Source organism: Natator depressus, chromosome 13 (genome assembly GCF_965152275.1).
Source record: "Natator depressus isolate rNatDep1 chromosome 13, rNatDep2.hap1, whole genome shotgun sequence".
Classification (NCBI taxonomy): domain Eukaryota; kingdom Metazoa; phylum Chordata; order Testudines; family Cheloniidae; genus Natator; species Natator depressus.
The window spans coordinates 2384803-2412297 of NC_134246.1; the positions used below are offsets into that span (position 1 = coordinate 2384803).

The 27495-nt window shown below is 47.9% G+C and overlaps 1 protein-coding gene across 1 annotated transcript; it reads right to left on the reverse strand.

The window, feature by feature from the left end:
- Window positions 1-410: 410 nt before the first annotated feature.
- TM9SF4 (transmembrane 9 superfamily member 4) lies at window positions 411-26832 on the reverse strand. Its single transcript, XM_074969743.1, has 18 exons — window positions 26717-26832; window positions 15463-15576; window positions 13131-13230; window positions 12374-12542; window positions 12156-12282; window positions 10410-10533; window positions 9297-9415; window positions 8973-9084; window positions 8270-8340; window positions 7644-7776; window positions 6910-6991; window positions 6745-6820; window positions 6143-6226; window positions 5081-5256; window positions 4616-4679; window positions 3714-3833; window positions 3019-3108; window positions 411-2488 (listed from the first exon to the last, which is right to left on the reverse strand). The coding sequence occupies exons 1-18, from the start codon at window positions 26735-26737 to the stop codon at window positions 2339-2341; spliced, it is 1932 nt and encodes a 643-aa protein (XP_074825844.1). The 5' UTR covers window positions 26738-26832; the 3' UTR covers window positions 411-2338.
- Window positions 26833-27495: the final 663 nt, after the last annotated feature.

Sequence of the window (27495 nt, forward strand, 5' to 3'; positions counted from 1 at the left end):
ACACAGGAAGTCAGTACCATAGCCAAGAACAGAACCCCAACTCACGTTTTAGAGACAGGATTGTGCCTCAGTTCCCCTCAGTATGAAGAACATGCTGCACTGGGAAGAGCCTAAACATTACCGTGAAGTTTGCTGGAGTAATAAAGTGAGGTTTTCTCCCTAAGTAGATTTGCATTGTACTTCCTATTGCAATTACACAACAAGCTTTATTGTCTTTTAAGAACAAAAGATCGGGTCAAAACAGATGTTATGGGAGAGAAGACCATGAAAGGCTGCTTACACAGGACACTAGGACAACAGGACGATGGAATATTTATTTACAATAGGACACAGAATACATACATTAATTAAAAATACAAAGTAGAATACAGAAAAAAACAGTAGGGAGGGAGGGAGGGGAGAGAAATTTGCGGGCTGAAACTCTCCACTAGGAAATCAACCAGAATCTGAGAGAGAAAGATATTTCAAATTAGAGATTACTAAGGATACCACGCAACTAGTGTATCCCATACCCCCCGCCCCCTTTTCATCCTTGATTCCGGGCTGGGTAACTGAAGATTATTAGGTGAGAAGCAATGCAGAGAAGAAGTTGAATGGTTTGGGATTCTAGTTCTCCATTCTTCCTGCTTGGGGAGCAAAAGGTCACCATTAAAATTCAGAACCATTTACACAGCCCCAATGCAGACTGTTAAGGTGATACCCACGGTACAGAAAGCCTCAAATATGTGTGACTCACTGTTAGCAACAGAGAGAGGCTTTGTTTGGAGTTACGTCTGTTCTGTCTAAATCGTATCACTGTCGCCTGTGACAGAGCAGAATATTTGGAGATTTTTTTCCCCTGTCCTGTTGAAGAAATAAAAAGAATTCTTATAGTTCTGACTAAAGTCACCCCATAGATCTGGGGATGGAGGAAGGCTTCACTGCAATTTGGGCCTAGATTTGCCAGCGGCCATAGTTTTGTTTTAAATGAGTCAAATAAAAATTCAAATGTATTTTTAAAAGCGCCTCCCATGGCCAGAGCCAGGCATCCAGATATGGGAAAGGAGGAACCCCCTATAAGGTAGCACTCCTGGGCTATTCCTGAGGGCTCATCACATTTGGTAGCGAAGAGCGGAATACAGGTTACTGAGGTTTGAATCTTCCCTGCTCCCAGGAGGCAGTGTCTGAGAACAGGAGACAGGAATGGAGAGCAGGACCAGCCAAGAGACAGAGTAAGTGGGATGTATACCTCCCCTTTAAGAAATAGAAGTGGGAGGAAATCCTCAGGAACCACTCACTCCATCTCCCCCTGGCCATTATGCACTTTGTAGTAGACATGTCCCCAAAATGAAGCAGAGATTTCTTGGCACTAAAGCAACACAGTAATGAGTTTCTCTACACAGGGCTTTATCTAACCTCAGAGGCCTCTCCTAATTAGTAGGGCTGTCCCATTTCCTCAGATGGCCAAAGAAATTAATGGAACAAAACCATGTGGCAATCTCAAATGTTCTCCAGGGTACGGGGCCTTGTGCTCTAGAATCAACAAGTATTTACGCTGCTCTGGTACAACTCCCATGTTCTGCTTCTTCATGCTGCCAGGAAAGGTGAGTCAGCTATTCCAGAAGAGAAGCACTCCTGCCCTCCTCTGAGCCCCTCCAGTTTATGCATCTGGGATGTTATACGCTGTCCAAAAGTAGGGGGAGGGAGAAATGATGCAGAGGGTTACGGTTCTCAAGCCCTCTCAGAATGAAATTGCACTTGCCGGATTCTGAATGGCACCTCCATGGAACTGTAAACCAGTTGGAACTGAAATCACTGTAGTCAAAGCATGCCAGACGCATTCATGCAGGGGAAGCCTTTGAGATCCTCCTAGCTCACCATGGACTGAAGCACCCTCCACCTCTTCCAAGCAGAACCAAAGCAGGAGACAAACCCTGTGTGTTATTGGTCTGAAGACTCTCCCTGAACCCAAGTGCCATAAGGGCTGAAAAAAAAGTTTCACAAATGTTTCCATTGCTGTCTCAAATCCATTCGTTATTCAACAAACAAAAGAATGAATGAGCAAAAAAGGGGCTTACTTACATAGAGGGGTATTTCTGCTAAAAATCCCTCAAAACTGGAATAAAATAATAAAGTTAAAATGCAAGGTATCTACACACCCCTCCCCCCAGAAGTAGCCCCAGAATCCATGTACGCTGTGCCAAAAGTTACATTCCAAAATGAGTAGGAGTTATTTATTTCTCTTGTCACTCCCCCATTGGGTTTTGTTTCCGTAAAAGAACTGGGAAAGGATCCCCCTCTTCCTTTCCAGGAGGAAATGCACACAGAGGTGTCTGCTTTGTGCTGAGTCTGTGCATCTTCAGTCTATTTTCACCGCAGCATAGATCTTACGGACAAACATGTAGGCTGCGTAGAAGCCAATGGTGCCAGTGAGGAGCCAGAAAGACAGGACCATGAGAGCAGTGTAGCCAAAATAGAGTAAGGAAGGAATGAACTCAACGATATCCAGCTAGAATAGATGAGAAAAAGCAAAGTGAGCCTTAATACAAAGTGATGTTAAGAGTCAACTCCCCAGCTCAGTCAATGGCCTCTTCCTCTTCCAAAAGAGGATGGTCGGGGGAAGCAGAGAGAAAAGAAAGCACTGGATAAGTTGGACATGGAAGCTAAATTCCTCCCCCCTTAGAAGATGGAGCTCCCTCCAAGTCATAGCTGGGATTTTCACCCCAGCTGGGGATGATCCCCCCAAGGCAGGGTTTGAGAACATTAAGCAAATGTTATTCCCCACAGATGGATGGAGCACAGACCGGAGTCTCCAAGTACCTGAACCTTCTTGAACTTGAATAGTGTAATTAACAGAATCATCTCTAGAGACACAAAAAAGAGCACTAGACAATGAACGAAAAACGATACTGCAGAGAACAGCCATGCACTGGCAGGGAGGATGGACTAGAACCAGATGACCAAATAAGTATTCTCTCTTCAAAGTCTACTATGCCCTTAGGGAAGATAGAGCTTTTACACAGCGGGGACTGACAATACCTTATTCACGAAGTAAAAGATGGCATAAATCAGTACATAGAAGGCAGATCCTCCAGACACCAAGAAGGTCCTCCACCACCAGCGATAATCCTGACAGGGATAGAAGAGAGAGACTGCATTATTTCAAGGACTTCATTTCCCTCTTGGGCTCCTACGTACACATGACCCACAGTGCCTCCTTGGTCCAGATGGGGTAGGAATTATCCCCTGAGGCAGGCAAGTTACCACCGTTTGGGGATTCATTCATCTTACAAAGAAGAAACTACTATGAATCATTCCCAAATTGTCTTAAGTATATCAGAGAACAAATAATGAACAATGAAACAGAAAGCCAGCCCCTTGCCAGGCCCCTGTTGTGGCATATGCCATGGGAAACAAGACAGAGTTCTCCCACAAATATCTGCAGATTGGAGGTATTTCTCCAGGAACAAATTATACTTGAAACGAGTCTCCCTGAACCTCTCCTTTACAGCTTCCTTTGAGGAAGAGTCTGGGCCCCATCCTGCAAGGTGCTCAGCAACCTCACACCCCCTGAAGTCTGTGGGAGTTGAGGGCATTCAGCACCTTATAAGCTTGGGCCTCACATCAGCAGACTAGGCTTCTGCGGTGATGCAACAATCAAGTAATAGCACTTCTTGAAAGACACAAGGTCTGTTCACAGATCGCTACTGAAACTGCAACGGGGTATGTCTCACCTCAGCACAGAGCTGGAAATACACCATGACAATGCTGATTTGGGAGCACGATACCACCAGGATTATAAAAACCAGGAAGAGAAAGCCAAAGAGGTAATAGAACTGGTTCTCCCAGATAGCCTGAAACAAAGACAGTATAAGTTCCTCACACAACACTGCACCAGGAGACGCTGGTGCAAATCAATAGACAATCTAACTTTTCATAGCAGCTGACCCAAGCAACAGTAAGTGGTTTGCTCACTGCTAGGGTGGGTCTAGCAGATACATGAAGCCTGGTATACTTTACAACATGCCTTGAAAGGCGTTAGGCTGGAAGAGCAAATTCACAAAGCTAGGCAAGAAATAGCTGCCTGGACTCTGAAAAGTCGAGGGAAAGGGGCCAGGCAATCGCAGGTACACAGTATGAGGTGGGAAGAGCCACCATGGTGACACCTTCCTTCCCAAGATAAGGGTTCTTGCTCATGGGGAAGGTCTTTGTTCTCCACAGTAACAAGACCCCTGTAGTTTCTTCTGGTCACTTCCATGTGAAGGTGAGAAATGGGAAGGAACTGCAATGGTCTCCTCTGAAAAGCTTCACACCTGTGGTTTCTAATTTTTGTAGCAACTGTGAGGCATCCCTTCACCCTGGCTGTCCTTAGCCAAGAATAACCCAAGAAGATTCTGTAGGATCAAATCTAACCCACGACATCTTCCAAGAGTCCCAGCAAGAAAACAGCCTGGAAGACCTACGCTCCAGTGCTTCCCATTCACAGGGCCCCAGAGGGGCAGCAAAGCAGTTACCCACTCCCGGCATGCATACACCAAGATAGGTCTACTCCAGGTGGATAACCCCTCTCTCCTTAAAGGCACAATGCAGCAGTGGTAGGATTCTTATTTCAAAAAGAGGTGGATTTGGTGCTTACACTGAAGATGAAGAACAGTTCAATGAACATGGCTCCAAAAGGGAGAATGCCAGCCATAAGAATCCTATGAGTGAGGGAGAAATTCTGTTACCACCAAAACATGACTGTCTTTACTCAAAGATTAGAAAACCACCACCCAAACCCAGATACACTTAGGGTCAAAGGATACTGCTGGAATAAGTCTCTCACAATTAATTAAAATGAGCAATTCCTGCTTTCTTGGCCTTCATAAATCTCATTAGGTAGGTGGTTAGGAGGTACTAAGCTACAGACCAGGGTACATTTACTATTTCTCTAAGCAGCACAATGTTTCAATGAGTAAAGTGGAGTGCAGTGGGAGGGGCAGCCCACACACCTACAATTCACCTGTGATGTCCAGAGACCACCAGATGGCTGCCTTGTACAGTGGGCAGAGGGACTTGGAGTCTAATAAACTACCAGATTTACGACACATTTGCAACTCACCCAACGAATCTGTTCATGTACCACCTCTGCTCCGGGATCTGCCTTGGAATCTGATTGGTCCGCACAGGATTATCATATGGCTGTTTGCGAAATCCAAAATAGTATCCCAGGTAGACCAAGGGCAAGGAGATACCGAACCACATGCAGAGCAGGGCCAGCATGGTGGGGAAAGGAACCTGGAACCATAGCAAGCATCACCACTAGGGTCCCAGCAATTCTACCCACTAAATTCACCAGTGCCAACAATCAGATGAGGCTTTTCAAAGTCCAGCTCACCAACCAACCACGGGATGTCAGTGAGGGACCAGAGGTGGCTCCTTGTCACATCCTGGGAATGCTTTAGATTCCACCATTCTCTCTGGCTTTAAATTAGCTCTGTTTCTGGGAGCATGGATTCCCCCACAACTGAAGATCCTGATACCCCCAGTCCCTCTGAATCCTGGAGGAACTCAGGCTCTGGCCATTTTTAGACAGCAACTCAGTACTGACCATACAGGACAGAGCAATTAGAACCTAAATCCAAGAGGCTGTGTCCCACAGCAGCCAGTTTTATCTACTCTCTCATTCTCTCATCTTCCCACAGGTAACAACCTCCCCTGCAGCATCTTAGCTACAGCTGGAAATGCAGCTGGTCTGGGCTCCACCCTGCCTGAGGTTCAGGTATTCTTTTACCTCTCCCTGGAGCCCTCCTCACATCCCACCTGTGTCCAGGGACAGCTTCAAAACACGTCAGGGTGTGCAGGCAGATCCTTTTCAACATGCACTTATTTGCTTTTTTAAACTGTTCCTGCCTTTGTGTGTTTGCTTGTCAGACTGTCGCTCTCCCAACGGGCACAGCCAAGGGGAGTCCCTTTACCAGGGCATTTGCAGCTGGAACACTTCCTTTAAACAGCATTCCAGACCCCACCAGCCTAAACCTGCTTTGAAACACTCACCATTACAGGCCCAGCTCTTGACTGCAGACACCTCCATAAACTAGAGGAACCCAGAGATTAAGTGCCCTCCCAGGAACCCTATGAGCACCCTACCCAGCCAGGTTTGCAAGGAGAAGTGGGTACATACCGCTCCAGAGGAGTGCTTCCCCCATATGAAACAGTTCAGGACAAAGCAGATACCGAAGACTACACCAGGGTACAGGGTTGCCGTCTGTGGGAAAGAGCACATGTTAAAAGAGAGTGGGAGCTCGTTATCCCCCAGGTCACTGGTCCCCAGACTGTGGGGCATGCCCCCCCAGAGGCATCCTCCTACCCCTCCTGGCCTGGGTGTGTGTGGACACATTCCATTACCAGTAAAAGGGGGCGAGGGCATGAGCACAAGACAAAAAGTTTGGTCATCACTGCCCCAGGTGATCTTAATGCGCCCATCACTGGGGTAAATTAGGTGCAGAAAAAAATAGCCCTCTGCTTCACGCATGCCTGAGATCCTACCCCCATGCCCTTCTGCTTTATTGTGATCCATACCCAAAAGACCTCTTTCTTGCCAGGATTTACCCGCACAGAGCTGCCAGGACCCCAACCTCATACCCAGCTTCTCTCTATAGAATACAGCTGGCCAATGCCCATCTGCCCAGCAATGCCTACAGCAGGATGCTTAACAGCTACCAAAAGCAACAAGTGTATTCTGCCTTAGGAAAACATGGCAAAGAGACTCCAAGAGTCACTTACACAGAAGGCCCCTTTCTTCCATCTGTGGCCTTTCAGCGTCCGATAAAGACGGCCAGCGGAGAACCCACCAAAAACCCTGGGATGGAAAACAGGAGAGAAGCTAGGTTATCTCCCATTAACTGACAGGCAACAGCATCCCAGCATAAGGGCAGGAGACACACCTACCCCATGAACATGAAGAGAAAGCAGGCTGTAGTCATCAGGGCGCCCCGGCTAGAAGGTGACAGCATCCCCAGCATGGCAACAACTGCAAAGCAAAACACAAGAGAAAGGTGGCAACCGATGGACGTGCTCTAGCGAACACTAACTAGAGGAACCCCGGTTCGCACCATGGAGAATCCAGCAGCCTGGGATCGCTTCACCTCCCACACAGAACTTGTTTTCTCAGGTCATACCTGAGACCAACAGCCTCTGGTGACCAGAGACAAGGAGGGAGTTAAGACCCTTCCAAGCAGCGCCAAGGCTTTGGTCTCAAATAGGAGCAATACATGTCAAACCTCTTAGTGTTTCTAACCACGTTAACAGGTGCAGCTCAGGAAGACAGTGTGTGCTTTACCTTTTAGAGTCTGCCCACAACCCCACCAGCCAGCCCAACACAGAGCTCTCAGATCACAGGTGGACCCCAGCATCCAAACCACTCAAAACCAGCTGACACTACATAGAAAAATATGGGTTCTTTCCTTAGGGAAAGGCACCTACAAACCTGGAACTACTGAGTATGGCTCTGTAGTCTGAATCTGCCCTGAAACAGGACATAGCCAGCAAATGAAGAGGCTCAAACCAAGACAAGGGCAAGTACCACCAGCTGCTGAAACTCTGCTGGTGATCACGCCTATATAAGTCAGATAATTCTCTTTCCCCTCCTGTTAAGGCTGCTCAAACCCAGTGGTGATACTCACAGATAACTATCAGGATCATGCAAAAGAGTTGAATTCCAGAGCCCAGTAGCGAGCTGAGAATCATGGGATATTGTGGAGGCCTGAAGACATCTCCATGCACAAGTTTCCAACCAGATTCCTCCATTGTATCTTCCTGTAGCAAAACCAGAAAAGGGGCATTAAGATTTTATCACCCAAATGGAAACACAGGCTCCTTCAGGATGTCACACTCTCCCAACACCAATTCCCTTTCAGGGATTCCATCATTCTGACAAGAGATCCTGCATTCTTTTTGGGTTTTAAACTGAAGGTCTCTAAACACAGCTTTAGATCTGGACTGTCACATACCAGGACATGTGTTTACTGAGCTAATTACTTACTCAGTAAGTCTGGAAGAGTTTAATCAAGTCAGTGGTAGTGATCCCCCAGCAGCTTGGCTGAGCAGCTCAGCTGCTGAATGCATCAGTAGCTCACCTAACCATCCTATCCTCCCCATCAGTTTATTACAGAGCTGCCCCTCCCACCTTCAATAGTGCTTCTAACAAAGTGGGGGTGGGGGAAGTGCATCGAGTCTTCAGAGAAGGGCCCCTTCCCACATGTTCTGGTTTTACACAGCTCCCCCCCAGGAGAATAGATATATTTCATACAATGTCATCTTCCTTGTTGTAGTTGGCAATGTCCTTCCTGAGAGTGCGGATAATGATCATGCTGAGAATACCTAAAACACACAAACCCAGAGTGAATGAGACATTGTTATAAGGCTCCCAAGTAACCCTGCCATGCTACTCTCCCAGATGCTACAGAAGCACAACTCAGACTCGTAGTTCCTTGGCTCATTCCTTCTGTGCGTGGTCCCAAGCGACATGACTTAGGCAACTCAGCTGCTCTCCCAGAGCCTACTCCTGCACCACTACTGTCAACTGGAGCTTTGCCATTGCCTTTAGCGAGCACAGGATCAAGCCCTCAGGGCAAAGAATAGTATCGATGCACAAACAAGGCCATGTTGTCTTTCCAGGTTTGTTCCCAGTCTCCCTACTAAGCTGTGGAACTCAAAGGGGCAGAGACAGTTGCACACCAATACTCATGAGCACGGTGCGTGGCAGAAGTCAAAGCGTGAATGGACTCCTCCACCACAAAGTCCAGTTGGACCATACAAGAAACAAGAGCCAAGGGCTGACTCCAAAAGGTGCTGCCTGGGGTGGGAGTTTTACACAAACTGACCCTTGGCAATACTTTTTGTTTACTGCTCCTATTTGGGAATTCAGACCTGCCCTGATGTTTAAAACAAGTTCCTGACCCCCAGTGGCTAGCAATGGGGAGATTAACCCCCCACCCCAAGGTCTCACTCACCTGAAAGGAAAAAGACAACCACGACTGAATTAATGATGGAAAACCAGTGGATCTGCACATCACTCATGGTCAGGTAGGTGTCCCAGCGAGAAGCCCATTTAATGTCACTCTCCTGGAGGAACAGAACAGCATGTTCGGAAACTGATAAGACACCCCAAAAGCCATCAGCTCCCCCTACTTGCTCATCACACTGTACCCGTGCACCATTCATTACTCCCCTGTCTGCAACACGGACACCCACGACACTTTTCTTTCTGGAGCCCAGCACATGGTCCTCCCTCATCCCAGGGTACAGGTCAGCCAAGTCCCTCCTTACTCCCTCACCTCCCAGTGGACAGAGTACGTGAAGAGCAGCTGGTTCTTCTTAGTGGGATCTATCTCCTGAGGGGCTGAGCCTGCAGCTTCAGGCAGTATACAAGTGCCCTTCTCATCTGCCTTCAGATCTACGGGAGAAAACATCCACACATTGTATGTACCACATTAGCATTTCCCTCCGCCACACAAAGGGAAGGGCAATCAAGCTTCCCCCAGACATCTAAGGCACAGTCTTGTTCTTACCGAAGAGAGCAGAATGCACTGAGGGGACAGCAAGTTCCCTCCCTTGGTGGCTGAGCACAGCTCTGCATTGTTCAAAAGCTATCCTTCCAGCCAATAAACGACCAGCATTCACACACCCTGAAAGGAACCCTGGCTAGGCCCCTCCTTAGCTGGAAAGATGGAGGCTATAGAGACAGAGCCTCGTAAGACAGACATTTGGAAGAGAAATAAGCAGGTGGATCCTCAGCTCCACCAGAAACACTGAAGACCCATCAACCCCCCACCTCCTCCCATGCCCAGGGAGGTAGCAGGATCATAAGAATTAGCATACTAGATCAGACCAAGGTCCATTTACTTCCATCCCCTGTCTCCAACAGGGTCTGATATCTGACACTGCTTAGGAAGGTGCATAGGATAACAGAACCCATAGAGTTTCATTCCAACCCCCAACAGCAAGAGGTTGCTCATGCCCTGAAACAGGTAGACTTATATACCATCTAAGAATTTTTTTAAAATTCCATCCAGTGTAGCCGTGGACGTTCTCCTTATCCATATAAATGTCTATGTCTGCTGTCTTTTTGAACCGTGTTAGCCTCAGTGAAAGCTGATGGCAATGAGTTGCACAGGTTAATTATGCAAAAATTATATTTCCTTTGATCAGTTTTCTCATGTGGTTCATTTCAGTTTCAAGCACATGTCCCACTGCTTTTGTATCAGAGCAGGTGCTTTTATTTACTGGGGCATATTTCAAAATCCCTCAGTCCAATGTCCAAGTCTGCTTTTCAACTGGAACTTGCCACCTGGGATTTAGGTTCCTTTTTGGACCTGCAATGCAGGTGGCAGTGACTGTAGGGAGCTCTGCTGCCACCCTTACAGGCCAGGATAGACTACATAATTTACCTTCAAGTTTAATGCTCTGGGGAATCACTTCAAACCGCACAACCCTGTAGGTGGGCTCCTGATTCTCCTCCACCTCCTCTCTGTGGTAGTAAAGGATGAAGGAGAGGTGGTTGTGCAGGTAGAACTAAAACAGATTGACATTAAAAAAAAGAAGTGTTAGTGGCCCAAGGGAGAAATGGACAACACCTGGGGCAACAGCTGCACATTCCCCAGAAGGTTAAGGACTCCAACAGCCTCAGATAATCTGGGCTACACAGCAAGGCTGCACTCTATTTCTCTCTGAGCTCTCAGAGAGAAGGAACAGGATCTCTCTTCTCAGTAACTATCTCAGGCTTTTGATCAGAATAGGAACGACCATGTTTCACTCCATTTCAGATCAGGCGACCAGCGATCTTCTAAGGGGCAGAATCCAGCCAACCGTTCAACAGCATTTTGCATGGTACGACTCCACTAGCAAGAGGTGCTCCTTTGAACTTACTGCTCTACAATGTTTCTGTAGTACACCAAATACATATACTGCAGGGGGTCCTGGCTGTCACATGCTTCTTCAAGGCAACTGCATCCCCGATCATACATGGGCAAAGCACAGCAGCTCCATAAAAGTACAGAAGGCTTCCCTCATCCATAAGAGCTTAAAGGTTCCCAGTGATCAGAAGTGCATGTGCAACTGCACACACAATTACACCACGCGCATGAACAAATGATGAGTCAGGCACATAGCTGGCTACTGGCACATGCAGTCACTGCAGACGCAATGCAATAATGGTAATTGTGCTTGCAAACTACACATATAACTGCATACAAGTCTGAAATCTCCACAAAGTAGCCAGGTGGCTGTTCTTATAACTTGACCAATGTCTTTTTATTTTCCCTACTATTATATTACCCACCTCCTTAAGCATATTTGTTTGCGTCACACTTAAACAATTGGATTTTACTCAAGTGAATTCTGATTTTTGCTCTCTAAACTGAATTAATACACTCTCCATGATTGTATTCCAGCCAGTTCCTTTTGTTAATAAAAATACTGTGAGAAATACTCAGTGGCATTTATACAAGGAGCTCAAGGCAAGTTACAAGCGTTAGATAATCCTCACAGCACTCCTGGGAAGTAACTACCACTACTTTACAGAGGGGGACACTGACACCCAAAGCATTCTCACAGTCATCTGGTGAATCAGTGGCAGAGCTACGTATGAATCCCAGGAGCCCTGGCTCCCTGTCCCCTAATCCATAGGCCACACCATTTCTCTAACTCCTTTTTCCATTCCCTCAGGGCCGGTCTACACTAGAAAATTAGTCTGATTCAGCTACTTTGCTCTGGGGTGTGAAAAATCCACATCCCCGAGTGACGTACCGAAGCTGACAGTGTAGACAGCGCTAGGTTGACAGAACAATTCTTCCGTCGACCTAGCTACTGCCTCTTTGGGAGGTGGATTAACTCCAGCGACAGGAGAAACCCTCCCATCCCTGTGGTGAGTGTCTACCCTGAAGCGCTCCAGCGGCATGGCAGCTATGCTGCTGTAGTGGTTTAAGTGAAGACATCGCCTAGGCCTGAGGATCTAAAATACCATATTTCCGTCCTGCATACGGCCATTCAGCAGCAGTTCCAGCCCTCGCACCTGGTGGCAGCATCTAACATGGTGCACTTTATACTTTTTGAAGGAGGCCCACAAGGTTCTCCAGAACAGGCTTTTTCAGGGATCCCACAGAGGCTTTATACAGGAAGCTTCAAGCACAGGTTACCTTATTACTGTCCATGAAACCAAGCCTGTATCCATGCTCAAACTGCACGTCTTTTTCCTTCTTCTCCTCCTCCTCACGATTCGAATAGAACTCCAGCCGTGTGGCCACAGGCAAGTTATCAGCAATACTGAAAATACACAACATTTTCAAATCAAACCAGCCCACAGCGCAGCGATTCCAACCCAACCCTGTCACAGTGAGATTCAGTGGCAACTCACAGATGGATATAGTAATCCTCTCGGATACGCTCTGCAATCAGCTTGCTCTGTTCCACTGTCAGGGTGACTGGCTTGTTGGGAAAGTTGCAAAGAACCTCACATTTCTTCTCTATGTTCATGAAGACCTGGAATGGCGTGTTTACTATCCGGTCCCCCCGCAGAACCTCACCTGGGAAACAGAGACACAATGGAAGGAGTGAGGGATACCATTATCAAGCAACACTGATTCTGCCATCGGGTTTCTAGCATGCTGTTTATCATGGAGCAATGAGGGCAGCTTTAGTGAGTTACAGTGTGGACAGCAGAGCCTTACGGAAGCTGGAGAGGTTACAGCAGATGCTGACTGTATGGAAAGAGATGCGAAAGGATAGTTTGGAGCAAGGATCTTGTCTTGTTTGTCTGATGGACCCACAGAAATAAGAACCCGCCAAAGAAGCATTTCCCATCACTTCTTGGCTAACTGGGAATTCCAGCTTCCTGCTGCTGCCTCTAATCAACTAGCAAGAAGAGCATGGTACACTGGAGAGCGCCTCTCCTCTTTTAAGTCACAGGTTATCATAGGCTGCATTTGCAATTATTTCTCCCACTTAAAATGCACACACTGGAGTCACTCACACCCATACCATGCAAGAGGTAGGGCTGCAAATATTACTGTGTTCCAAGTACAGGTGCTGCTATTGCTCAGCCTATGAGATTGCACGGGCCTAGACAGCAACATATTTACATACAGAGAGCATGCTGTATGATGGGTACGTACCCAGATTCTCAGCCTTGTACGTTATCTTGTTGGGTTGGCAGAAAGGCAATGAATAGTACTCATATGGCAGCTGGGTTCGTGAACTGGTGAGCTTCACAGCCTGAAGAAAGAAGCAGCTGTTATCTTCCCCTCTGTGACCCGCTAAAAACTCAGACCATTTCCTATGCTTCCTACATCAGTTGGAAGTTGAAGTCTCATTCAGAACACCAATTTCAAAGGGAAACACACTATCTAAGATAGTCTCAGTGGGGGAAAAGCCAATCTGAACTGCCCTTCCCACCACCACCAAACAATTAATCCACTAAGCGTAGGAAATACCTGCTCCAGTAACTGAAGTCTGTAAGGTTACCAACTCCACCAGCTACATCAGGCTTAGTGGAGCAATTCTCTTAAGCACAGAAACGATCACAAAGTTAACTAGGGCACCAGAGAGCCAGAATTGAGTATGAAATGTTTGTAAGGGGCTGGTTGGGCAGCAGTGGGGGAGTGAACTCCACTGTGTATAATAGAAGGGTATCCCTCTCAAATTTTACCATGCAAGTGTCTTCTTCACAAGACACGCAGATACCCAGATACATTAGTTCCAAGCCTTTATTTGGAGCCCTGTTCTAGGAAAGGGGACATGGAAGTTATGGTTAAGTCCAGACTTCTTCACCTCTGCAGCCTATTAATAGTTCTATGTGCCGTATCTGCTGCAGCAGCCCCATCTTTAAGTAGCAAAGAAATACCTGACGCAGATGAGCCCAATATAGTTTGGGTGTCACTCCCCTATAACTACAGTCCTCTTGAATCTCTCCCACGCCTATTTTCTGAAGCACATGAATGGGTCACAAGTTTGTGAAAATGGTTTGGTGTGACCACTGTCGTTGCCTTTGGAAAAATCCTAGGCCAGCTCTACACAAGGTGCGCTTTGCCAGTATAACTATCCTGGCAGAGCACTCCCAGGGTGGAGGAAGCTCATCCAAGCAAAATTGCACTTTTGCGGGAAGAACTGTTTCTACAGTGGATGCTTTTACTCACAGTTGTGGTCAGAGATCACCCTCTGTGCACCTGACCAACACAGTTGTGCTGACAAAAGTTTGTAGTATAGACCAGGCCCTAGTCATGTCCTCAATCCTATATGATGAGTTGAGCAGAAGCTGCTTCTGAAGACAACAGATACTGACAAAACTGAATACTGCTGGTGGGCACCCACAAAAATGTAGGGCACAACTGAGGTGCAGAGATCCAGTATAAAGGGCACATCTGTTCTGATAAACAGGAGCTGTTTGTAACTGAAGCCAACCTCACTTATGGAAACGTACAGGAAGATTTGCCAACTGGTCTCATTGCTGGAGGACACATGTAGCTTTTGAAATCCTTTTGAGAGTTGCTATTCCAATCCAATTCCTCCTGAGGCTACTTTGTGATTTTACTGTAGCCCCAAGCTAGCCTTGTTCGCTTAAAATAGCTTGGGTCAGGGGATTTGTGACCAGAAAGTGAGTTGCACTGTGCTTGGTATATGACTAGACAACCCCAACATCCCCACAGACATCTACTTTTCTGGATGCCCTGTAAGCAATTTAGCCCACAGCTTTAGAATAAATAAATAAATGGCTTTAGGACTGTTTCTGTCTAGAAAGCAAGTCTGAACTCTCTCCCAGCAGGATAGACGCAGTTCCAGAGTTGGGTATTAATAACATTGTGTGGGAGTGTCGGCAACCTTTGCCATCTTCGTGGGCGTTTGAGGTCTGGAGGAAGGATGTGGGGGCATATTGTGGATTTCAGTTTATTCCTGGCATGGGGAGAGAGCTCGTGAGAACTGACTTGAACTAACAACTTGAAAGTGTTTCGTTCTATCCTTGGCTTTATCCCATCATCTTCAGGACACAGCCACTTCACGCTTTGCTTGTAGCCCAAGTACTGCCCTGATGGCAGTTTCACTCAGTTACCTCATGCATATGTCATGCACAATATTGGAGACAGAGAAGTTTTGATTACTTTCACTTTGTAAACAATGCTGCTGGGAAAACTCTTGTGCCAAGCAGAGCGACGTCTGCAGGGATTCTGGTGCAGCTGTTTGCATGGTTCAAAGAAATACTTGAGAGAATAAATGGGTGGCCAAAGAGAGAAACTGAAGAGAATAAAAAAATAAGTTGGGACTTTGAGGGGGGAGGAGGAGGAGGAGGAGGACAGGTATGGTCCAGAAGCCCCTTTTTACTGACATTTTACATGAGCACTGAATTTTAGAGGCAAGATTCCAAAGCTTGACTTTGGTAGTCCCACTTGGCTACTGTGCTATAAATAAATGTGTTCCCTCTTGCCATTTTTGTTCCTGTGAAATCCATCCTACCTTGATTTCTACGGGATCCTTCTGGTGGAAGTTGATCGGAGCTACACCTGGTACATAGAAGGAGCTTGTCTCATGAAAGAGTGCAAGCAGCATCAGCAAACACATTGGCCTTTCCTGAAAAGGAAAAGAGATATCACGGCTGTACCATCTGGGGGACACACATCAGAGCAAAACCCAATGGAAGAAAGGTGACATGGTGGACAAGAAATCCCCAGTCCGCTAATGACATTTATAAAGGCTGCATGGTCTAGCAATTCAAGTACAACTGAGTCAGAAGAACTGGGTTCTATTCCTGACTTTGTGACTCTTGGCAAGTCACTTCCCACCTCTGTTTTTCCATCTTTAAAATAGGGATAATATTTGCCTGTCTACCTACCTCAGGCGCATGTTGTGAAGCTCAATATTCATAAAGTGCTTCAAATTTCTTAGGTGGAATACACTATAGCCCAGAACAGCAAAGTGCTACAGATCTGGGATAACAAGAGCTCTGAAGCAGTTGACCATGGACACTTGATGATCTCATCACCATTTTTCTCATTCCACTCCTGACAAAGACGCCTTTCCATGGCATGCTGTATCTGAAACCTCCCCCCACCTTTACATTCTTGCTGCACACTACATAATCCGATAGGTGTGTAACAATCCCCAGGCTGATACAAGTACAATACACATTATTCTTCACCCTGGTAACTCCATGTTTCGCTATAGAGCAGGATATTAGACCCGGCACTAGCCAGGACTGCACTTCAGTAATTCTCCAGCAGCAACCTCTGGGATGCTGTTCACAGGACTTATCTTCCCTGCAACAATTAGCTCAAACAAGAGCAGCCACACTGCAAAACAACATTCTCACTCAACACGTGAGTTGCACACAGCAATTTGATTAGCAGCTCATGAATGGTGCTAACTCCAGCTGTAACCTTACTCCTGGGGGAATTCTGCACCACTGCGCATGCACAGAATGTGTGTTCCCTGCAGATTTCTTTGCTTCCCTGCAGAAAAATGACTTTCTGATGGGGAAGCAAAGGGAAGCCACAACAGTGGTCATGTGACCCTCCCCAGCAGTATGTTTCAGGCATAGGCGCTGACTCTGTGGGTGCTCCGGGGCTGGGGCACCCACAGGGAAAAATGAGCGGGTGCTCTGCACCGACCGGCAGCCAGGCTCCCCCCTTCTCCACACACCCCCCCCCGCCCCGAGCACACCGCGTCCCCGCTCCTCCCAGCACTGCCCGCCTCCCCGGCGCCTAACAGCTGTTTGGCAGCGCTTAGGACTTTCCAGGAGGGAGAGGGAGGAGCGGGGACGTGGCACGCTCAGGGAAGGAGGCAAAGAGGCAGGGCAGGGGCGGGACTGGGGTGGGAAAAGGCGGGGTGGGGCAGGGACTTTGGGGAAGGGGTGGAATGGGGGTGGGGCGAGGGCAGTGCAGGGGCAGGAAGAGGCAGGGGTCGAGCACCCTTCGGGCAGAAGGGAAGTCAGCGCCTACAGTTTCAGGTGCCCAGGGCAGCTGGCAGAGAGGTAAATTGCTATGGGGCAGGACAGGGTAAAACCCGGGGGGTGAGTCCTACCCAGAGCTGGGCTCAGCTGCTAGTCTGATTGGACTTCCTCTTCTCCTGCACGGCATCCAGGGCCAGGTCAGACCCACCCCCAGATTTCTCCCCCAGCTGCAGGAAGTTCTGCAAACTCCCTCCCCCTAAGCTTCCTTTACCCATCGCTCCTCAGCTGCAGGGGAGGGGGAAAAAATCGCTGTACAGGGAGCTGCTCCCCCATCTGCCCAACTCCTGTTCATCCAGACCCCCTCTACACAGACCCTCCCACCAAGCTTCAGTTCCCGCCCCTGCACTCAGAACCCCTCGATAAGCCCCAATCCCCCTGCACCTAGACCACCCCAATGAGCCACCTGTGCTTGGATCCCCACCCCCACCGAGCCCCAACCAGCTGCACCTGGATCCCCACCCCACTGAGCCCACTAACCCAGCACCTGGACCCCCCCCCACTGAACCCTCCATGCCCCGACCCCCCTGCCAAGCTCTATCCTCACACACCCAGACCTCCCCCGCACTGAGCCCCAACCATCTTCACCTGGACCCCCCTGCAGAGTCCTATTACTGTTGCACCCAGAACCCCCCAACAAGCCCCTGTGCATCCAGATCCCCCCTGTACCCAGATCCCCCACTGAGCTGCCCGCACCCAGACTGCCCCACACACAGGACCCTCTCAACCCACACCTGGATCACCCCCACACTACGTCCCTCCACACATGGATCCTGCCTTTCTGAGCCTGCTTGCTCACACCTGGTGCACCTGGCATGGCCCTGGAGTATTTCTGGGGCAGGCCCGGTCCTTGCGCGATGTCTGGGTTGGGTGCAGCCTCACCACTGAGTCCGTGTCCCGGGGAGGAGCTGCACAGTGATCTCCCACCTCTGTGCAGCCCATGGCTTGTGCTCCCCAATGCCACGCTGTTTGGCAAATAAAATTTTGCAGAATTTTAAAATACTGTGTGCAAAATTTTTATTTTTTGGTGCAGAATTTTTCTTCTTCACAGAATGCCCTCAGGAGAATAACCTGTAGCTGCATCCCCCCCTACATTGCAAACTCAAGCATCAACCCATGCCTCTTGATGGGTCCACTAGCTGGAGTTTAAAGCACCACCTAACTCAAGCTAGAGATTTGTAGGGATGGGGTCAGGTTTGGGGCAACACTCAAGTTATACCTCGAGCTAACAGTCCAGTGAAGACAAATCTATGGTCAACACTTTCCCGTGCAGTTTCCCTATAGAAGCAGCAAAGTCCATGTCACTCTGCTGGGGTCACGATGTCTATAGGCAGAGGCTAGGGGGAAGTGGTGAAAGGAAGCACAAGAGAGAACAGGAAGAGAGTGGAGAAAATAGAAAAGAGAGGGAACAGGCTGGCCAAATGACATGGGGCTAGACGAGGAAAAGGGGAAGAAGCTGCACTGGTGGATCACAGTCTGGGACAGAGTTTAGCTGCTGGAGTGGGTGAGTAGGGCCTGGGAGTACTGTGGAGGAAGGACACACCTGCTTCTGAGGATGGAGTATCTTGCAGAGGCTACACACTGCCTCTGTCCAACAAAAGCTGTATTGGCAGGCTCGAGGATACTAATGCAAGTCAGACCTCTTTGGCCAGAGGCAGTGGACACCGTGCAGAGCAGTGAGGAGAAGATGCTGGCCTCTGGAAATTCACAACTGCCCATCAGCCATGACAAAGCACAGCCTCACAACAAGGAGGACAAGCGAGGACATCTATCCCAAACTGTGAGTCTATGATAAAGCACTACAATATCTGTAAGCACACTCTAAATACCTACCCCTTCCCGGAGTTTTCTTCATCATTAGTTTAAGTAACAAACCTCAGACTAAGCTTCCTCCTGAAATTAGCTATTCCTATGTTCCCCTACAGAGCCCCTCTGTACCTGGCTCTATTTCCGCTCTGCCTTCTGTACCCTTTGATCTAATAGGCCCCACCTGCTCTGGCTGCCAGCATGAGTCAACAGAAAGGACCTCGAACAGAGATGCACAGCAAAGCAATGGACAGACACCCTGTCACAACAACAAATAAATACAGGGGTGTTCTCTGATTTCCCATATTCATTCAACTGCAACACAAGATTACAGCTTTACTAATATTCCCCAAATCCAATAATCTAATCTAGAGAATAAACGCTTTATAATGTAAGCCTCTGCATGAACCCTGGTTTGGTGCCATTAAGATGAAAAAGGTCTCATAGGTGGATAAAACGCTAAGAGGAGAAATCACCCTTGCTCTGCATCACACAGCTGCCAGCTCTGTCACAGCCACTGCACTTAACATTTATATAGTGTCAGAAACGTACCCTGCACTTTACAAAACAGAGGAAGGTGCAAACCTTGCCCTGAGGAGCTTACAATGTAATTGGATAAAACAAGGGTGTGGCTCAGGAAATGAACAGGCCTGGAGGCATGACAGGAAGGATTTGAGGAAGCAGCAGGTCTTCAGTGGACATTTGACAGAAGGTGCAAGGGCCAGCCAGAAAGGTGGTGTGAAGCTGAGAGCTGCAGATACAGAGAACCTTAAGGAGAGAGGACTGGGAGGCGAGAACAAGAGCAAAGGTACAGAACAGGCAGAGATGAGATTGTGCAAGGCCTTGAAGGTGAAGCTGAGAGGACAAAGAGGAGGAGGGAGACAGGTGGGGTTTTACGGAATTCTCCAGTTTAGATTCCTGGCATAGCTGTCCAATGAACAACAACATGCAGCATGTACAATGGAAGGAGTTAATGCTGGTATCAGGACCTTTGCTTTCACATTTGCAGGTCTGCTTCCTTGTTTTGAGACAAAAAAGAAACATAGCTGCAACAATATGGACATGTGCCAACCAATCTGCTCAACTCCAAGGCCTAGCCCAGCAGTTCCTCCACATGTGAGACTCCTTTAGGTTTCTTTGGAAGCTAAATGAGTAAAAGGTTGTAGGACTGTGTCCTGCCTCCTTAAAAAAACAACTCTGCTTACTTTACTCCTGGGGGAATTCTGCGCCAAAAAAAATTAAAATTCTGTACACGATATTTTAAAATTCTGCATATTTTGTCAAAATAATGCAATATAATCACTCTGGTTTCAATTATTTTGGTAATTTATTTAAACTACAATACAATGGGAGTAGAGAGCATTGGAGGAAATCCCCAAACCCCCTTGCCTAATAGTAATGTAGCTAGGTTTGACTCTTTATTTCTAGTTATTAGTCAACAAATATATGCAGCCATATGTTCAGTGTTACATCACAGGCAACAGAAAAGCAAGTGAGGGCTGGGGAATCAAACTCACAATTTATATTGGCTACTGACCAAAAAAGTCAGTAGCAAACAGTTCATGGAGCACATTTTGATAGGAAATTTAGACCAGTTCTAATCACTAAAGCACTGTAAGCATTTATAAGGCCATACTGTCCTTTACACCAATTTGGCAATGTAAAGGAGCCTTAAAACATCTGCATGACATTCTGATTGATACATCAAAGTAGACCTCCATTGTATATTTCAAAAAGAAAAATCACTCTAGTGATGGAAAATCCCATTGGTGTACCGGGAAGTTGCACCATGTGGCAACAAGTGGTACCATGGAGTTACACAATTCCAGATCCCAATAGAAAACCTTTAAGCACGAGAGTCATAATTGACAAAGGGCTTGTCTACCCTACCCGCTGGATTGGCAGGCAGCGATCGATCCAGCAGAGGTCGATTTATTGTATCTGGTATAGACACGATAAATCGACCGTTGAGCACTCTCCCGTCAACTCTGGTACTCCACCAGAACAAGAAGCGCACGCAGAGTTGACGGGAGAGTGTCAGCTGTCGCCACAGTGAAGACACTGCGGTACGTATATCTAAGCACGATGACTTCATCTACACTATTCATGTAGCTGAAGTTGCATATCTTAGATCGATCCTGGGCGGTAGTATAAACAAGCCCTAAGTTTCATTATTTAGTTTCTCACAAAACCACTAAGCTGCAAATGAGAGAGAAAACAAGCAGCTAGAGCAGCAGTATACACTCTGAAGTTGGATAGCCAGACAAGAACGACTGTCCCCGTTCCATTGTGATAAACCCATCAAAGGGACAGGCACGACAAAATCTGACAAAATCTGACAAAAGTCAACAGTGTGCCCTTGTTGCCAAGAAGGCCAATGGCATTTTGGGATGTATAAGTAGGGGCATAGCGAGCAGATCGAGGGACGTGATCGTTCCCCTCTATTCGACACTGGTGAGGCCTCATCTGGAGTACTGTGTCCAGTTTTGGGCCCCACACTACAAGAAGGATGTGGATAAATTGGAGAGAGTCCAGCGAAGGGCAACAAAAATGATTAGGGGTCTAGAGCACATGACTTATGAAGAGAGGCTGAGGGAGCTGGGATTGTTTAGTCTGCGGAAGAGAAGAATGAGGGGGGATTTGATAGCTGCTTTCAACTACCTGAAAGGGGGTTCCAAAGAGGATGGCTCTAGACTGTTCTCAATGGTAGCAGATGACAGAACGAGGAGTAATGGTCTCAAGTTGCAATGGGGGAGGTTTAGATTGGATATTAGGAAAAACTTTTTCACTAAGAGGGTGGTGAAACACTGGAATGCGTTACCTAGGGAGGTGGTAGAATCTCCTTCCTTAGAGGTTTTTAAGGTCAGGCTTGACAAAGCCCTGGCTGGGATGATTTAACTGGGAATTGGTCCTGCTTCGAGCAGGGGGTTGGACTAGATGACCTTCTGGGGTCCCTTCCAACCCTGATATTCTATGATTCTATGATTCTATGATGGAGAGGAAAGCACAGAAAAAGCAACAGCACTTTCTTTCAAACAAGGCTACTTCTAAGATCTCTCCACAAGCAGAGAGCTGCACAGGAATTCTGGAAGTTAAATCTCACGGAGAGAGACCAGAGAGAGAACTCCCTTATTGCTGTGAGGCTAAGTGAACCCATCACCACCAGGAATTCCTGGTGTGTGTCAACAAGGTCCTCCCAACTACACAATGTAATAATCATCCCACCAGACAAGTGACGTTCTTCCAAGTGTGAAACTCAGCACTGAATGGCATCAGGCAGAGTCACATGCCAAATTCTCTCCAAGAAGTTCCTTCTGAATAATCACCAGACTTAATATGAGCAAACAATTCCAGCAGGAAGTTCCAGTGACGGTTATGAATCTAATTTATGAAGTCATTAAGAACAGCCACCAGTTAATCTGTGAATCTGTTAGTGCTTTCCAAAACAGACACTTGTCTATAGCTGAGCCCCCTGCCTGCGTCTTGGCTAGACAGGAGCTTACTAGATGTTTTTATTATATTTTAAAAAGCGCATGCACACAGTGTGAGAGAATTTACAGCCACTGAAGATGCCAACACAAGAGACTGAGTTCCACAGTTTATCTACAGAACAAATACACTGCAAGCTTCTCTCCATGCCTGTCTGCCAACATGCCTCAAACCTAATCTGGAGGGACTATCTCCAGGGGGGTGAAAAAGCCAGTCTCAAAGCCCTTTCAAAGCAGTGGCCTCTCTGCCAAGACTGCCAGCAAGCAGCGTCTACTGGGGACAGCACCAAGACCAGGACCATATTTCACACAGGCTAACCTCAGATGGCAGTAACATTAGTCGTATCACAGGCACTACACAGGGCTTGCTTTGGGACTTCCTTCTGACCACAGTTTCGAAGTTCACTTGCAAACCCAGTGATAATATTATAGGTGTACTCAAAGGGTGGAAATGGAGGGGGAGGGGAGCTCAGTGGTGACTGACACCATACACACAACAAAAGGGAAAAACATCAGTGGGATCTGCTCTTTCAGTTAGTGTGCATCTTTCCGGCCTCTATACTAGGGGCAGTGCCAGGCCCCTTTTAACTCACAAAGCCATGTTTGGAAGAAAAGCCAGCAAAATAGAGAAGAGAAACCTATGTAGTGTGTCCCAGTATTTTTAAAGCAGTCTTGTTAGATTCTTGGCAATTGTGTGGACAAGCTCATCTTTATTACATTTCTGACCAGCTTTCACATGCACTCAGTGGAGCCACTGAAAGCCTTTGGCAAGGAGACAAATGCTGTATTCACGCTGGTTGCAGACTGTCCCTTTGACACTTGGAGAGCTGTTAACAGCCTCCTGTGCTCTCACCTCTACACAAAACAGAGGGCTAGTCTACACTAGAATAGCTACAGTGGCACAGCTGCACTGCTGCTAGTGCAGACGCTCTATGCGCTCTCCCGTCGTCGGCATAATTACTCCACCTCCCTGAGCTGCGGAAGAAGAAGAGCTCCTCCTGCCAACACAGCACTGTCCACACTGGTGCTTAGGCCGGTGTAACTTATATCGCTCTGGGGGGTGGCTTTTCCACACCTCTGAGCAACTTAAGTTACACCAAAGAAAGAGCCCAGAGGCCTCAGCCTTCTAAATGGGCAAAGGAACAATTCCACAGCGAAAGAACAAACAGGGTAATATAGATTTCTGAAGCAAAATAGATGAAAATTCCAGTACTTCCATGCAAAGAATCTTTAAACAATCTCCCATAGCATCCTCTGGCCCTAACACGACACAGAACACGTCACACATCCCTTCCCAGCTATCAGTGCCCCAACACTTGTATCCACAAAGTATGTTGATGTCACTCATGTATAAGCCACACACACACACACACACACTATAGATCTATATCCGAACCGGTATGAGCATCCTTCCACAAAAGAACGTTAAGTGATAGAAAAAAGCACGGCCACTGACTTACGGTGACACCTCAGGCAGGTCACCCGATTTCTCACGGACTTCTTTTCCCACATCTGTAATACTGGCCTACATCCATGGGATGTTTTGTGAGGTGTAATAAACTAATGCTCGTGAAGACCTCCAGGACCCAAGGAGGGAAGGTGGCTATACATATCTAGTTTTATTACTACAACTTGCACTAATATTTGACACACAAATATAATCCCCCGTTAAACCTGGCACTAAGTGTTCGGCCTAAGTCCATGTTTCTGTTAAGTGGATTACATAAAAGAGTCCTACTCTCAATTTTGCCATTACCGAGAACAGTTCAACCTTTTCACATTGTGGGCCACCTGGTCTGATGGACACTTCCCTCCCAATCCGACCTGAGTCGGCTAAAATGCTTGGCTCCATACAAAATAGTATTAAGACTATTAGAGGACACATGAAAATAGTTTTGCTTTGTGATGCATATAGCTGGTTGGCTCAATCCTCACACCTCCTGTCTTATCGCTGATCTATTTATTTCCTGTCCATAGATACAGGGCTTTAGCTTGCAAGTTCTTTTGGGCAGGGACTGTCTTATATTTGCACAACACCCAATACAATGGGACCCTGACCTGATTAGAAGCTCTGGAAGTTAGTTATACAGCTAATAATTAGGAATTGTCCACACTGCTCTATTGTCTCCAAGTTACTTTGTGTTTTCGATTTGTTCGCCAGTGTATTTATTACCCCCTCCAATGTTAGTATCAGCCTGCACCACGTAAGACACAAAGTAGGAAAGGCAAAGAGGGGCTTCAAAAAAAGATGTATTGGTCAAAAACCGCTCTAGAAACCTGTATCTGTATTAGCTTTTGGGGGGAAATCTCCAATTCACTACTGCCAGTGGTAATGCTCGTGTAGACAGGGCGTCAGCATTTTACCACTATGCCATCTAGATCTGCCCGGGGCAGGTTTAGACACCGCAGTGGGAAGAGACACGGGAGCCTTGCCTGCCTTAGCTCTGGAATTGTTCCTATCAACTGTGGGGCTCTACTGGTAGTGGTGGAACAGGGGGAGGTTTATGTATTTTTTGAAGTGCAGAATAAACAAGAAGAACAGGAGGACTTGTGGCACCTTAGAGACTAGCAAATTTATTTGAGCATAAGCTTTCATGGGCTAAAGCCCACTTCATCAGATGCATGTCTAATGCATAAAGAACAAACAAGGTCTCAGACTGGATTACGAAAGCAGGAAGACTCCTTGAAGACTGTGACAGTTCATCACTAAGAAAGAAGCAGCTCTGCAGAGTAAATATGAGAACCACTGTCTTAGAACGGGGAAAAAACCAACACAAAAGGATATATTGAATTCTGTCAAGAATTCTTAACTACAAGCCACCTTTGTGAAATATGTTTACAGCAACAATCTAATCTTTTTGCATAAAATGTAAAATAACAGGGCAGCAGAGAAATCATTCCACAAAGCAGTCTGCTAGTGAATGGAGGTGATAAGGACATCAACAGCCATGCTAACTTTCCTGTTTAACATAACACACCCATCTCCCTCTCATGCAGGGGTAGGGAAGATACGATGACTTAAACTTTAAGAAAAGGAGGACTTGTGGCTAACACGGCTGCTACTCTTAAACTTTAAAGTTTGTCCTGACTAGGAAAAGTTTAGGTTGGATTAGGCTTAGCAAGCCAATCAACTGACTGGTCATAGATCAACTGACCGCCTATTTGACCATAATCAAATACTGTCAACTATTCCAAAAAGAATGCCTGGCAGCAGCCTGCCTGCCGGCCTACCTACCTCTTTGATTGCACTATGATGCCATTCCTTCATTTTGTTTAGGACTTCATTTCACTGTGTTCTGCATTTTTGAGTTAAAATAACTCAGTTAACTAACTTGTTTTTTGTAATTAGTCATAAGTATTTAATTAAGGCTAAGCCTGTTGGAGACCATACAATCTTATTTTTTCTGTTTTATTGTTCTAATAACTTAGTGCTTTAAAATATTTGATTGTTTTTGACAATATTTGGTCATTATTTTTGGACCAGTCAAATGCCCGACCCAAGGCTGGGCTCTAACGCTTATTAACTAAGCTCAACCTGAACACGACCACTGTTCCTAGTCAAGACAAAGTAACGAGTTTATCCCACCTACAACTTCTGTGATTCTACTAGACTCAGGATTATTCCTTGTAACAGGAACCACAGAGCTAAGAGGGCTAGAGAAAGTGCTGCTACCCCCCAACCAGCATAAAAGGCCTAACGCGTTTCAGGCTTTCCTGAGTTAAAGCCTGGCCTGTGCAGAGTTTGCATCGGCACAGGGCTCAAGTCAGTGTCACATGCGAAGGGTGTTTATTTCACACAGTTAGAGGAAGCAGAATTCAAGGGAGAACAGTTATTTCGGGCTAGAGCCGCTTGCTCTGTGTGATCAACTCAGGGGACAAATCCCACGGACAGCTAGGTTCATTTCAGGAGACGCTTGTGAGAGAGGGTGTTCTGGGAGCTGCTGAAGCGGTGACTCCCCAGCAAGCAGCCGGGTTACGCCGCAGAATTAAAGCAGTGCCCCGACCAAGCCCGGGGCCCCAGCGCCCGCACCTTCTCTCCTTCAGCAACGCCCTGCCCGGGTCCTCAAAGCAACCCCCCAAAGTCTCGAAACTCAGCATACTTCCCCCCCCCCCCGGGACCACCACTCAGCTCGGGGCCTCAATGGGCCCCCCGCCCCGGCAGTACCGAGCCCAGCAGCCAGCCCGGTCCCAGGCTCCCCGCAGCCTCAGGCCCCACCCGGGCGGCGAAAGACCCGCCCCCGCCGAGCCTCCGGCGCCCGCCTGCCCCCCAGCCAGGGCTCGAAACTCCCCCCTCGCCCCGCCACAGCCGTCCCGGGGCCCCGGCCCCCGCCCAGCTCAGGCCCCGGAGCGAGAGGCCGGGACAAGCCCCGGGGCGGGGCAGGGTGGTCGGGCCCGGAGCTCGGGCGCCGCTGACGCCCCGGGGAGGCTGGTACCGAGCCCTGACAGGGACCGTCCGCGCCGCTCCGCTTACCGTGGCCCCCGATGCCGCCATCTTGGATCCACGTGTCGGGACAGACGTAAGCGGAAGTAGTTCGTGGTTGGTTGGGGAAGTTTATCACCATGGAGACGGCGACGGGCGGAGGAAGCCGGTTCCGGGCAGCCGGGATCTGGGCCGGGCCCTCCAGGCGGAGCGAAGAAAGACCGAGGCCAGGCCCCGGCCGAGCATAGGCACTGCCTCCGCGGGGCTACGCTCCCTCGCCCCATGCCCTAGCTACCGACAGCGGGCCCAGCTCCGGGGACAGGACTGCCTGCGGCGCCATCTTTACTGAGGGCAGCAGGACTCAGCCTCAGGCCCGGCGGGCGGGTGTCTAACCCTCGGCGCCATCTTTATTGAGGGCAGCAGGGCTCAGCCTCAGGCCCGGCGGCAGGTCTGTAACACTCGGCGCCATCTTTACTGAGGGCAGCAGAGGGTACAGGGAGCCCAGCGTGACATATTCCCGTTCGCGGCCCTGTGTGGTTAACCCTGGAGCGTAATGATGGCAATCTGTCACCGTTGTTACGCTGGTTGATGGGCCCCCAGCTGGACAGAGAGGTGGTAGCCGCACCAGTGGGCATTGGCAATACTGGATACCTCTGTTGGGGTAAATCTGAGAAGGAAGAGACCCTGCCCTGAAACCTGAGGTCTCTCCCTCTATTAGCCAAGGGAGCACAGGGTACGTACCAGTAGCTAGAAACACGTAATACCAGGCCTTCTTTCATTGAATAGTAGGGTTGGAAGGGACCTCAGGAGGCCATTTAGTCCAACCCCCT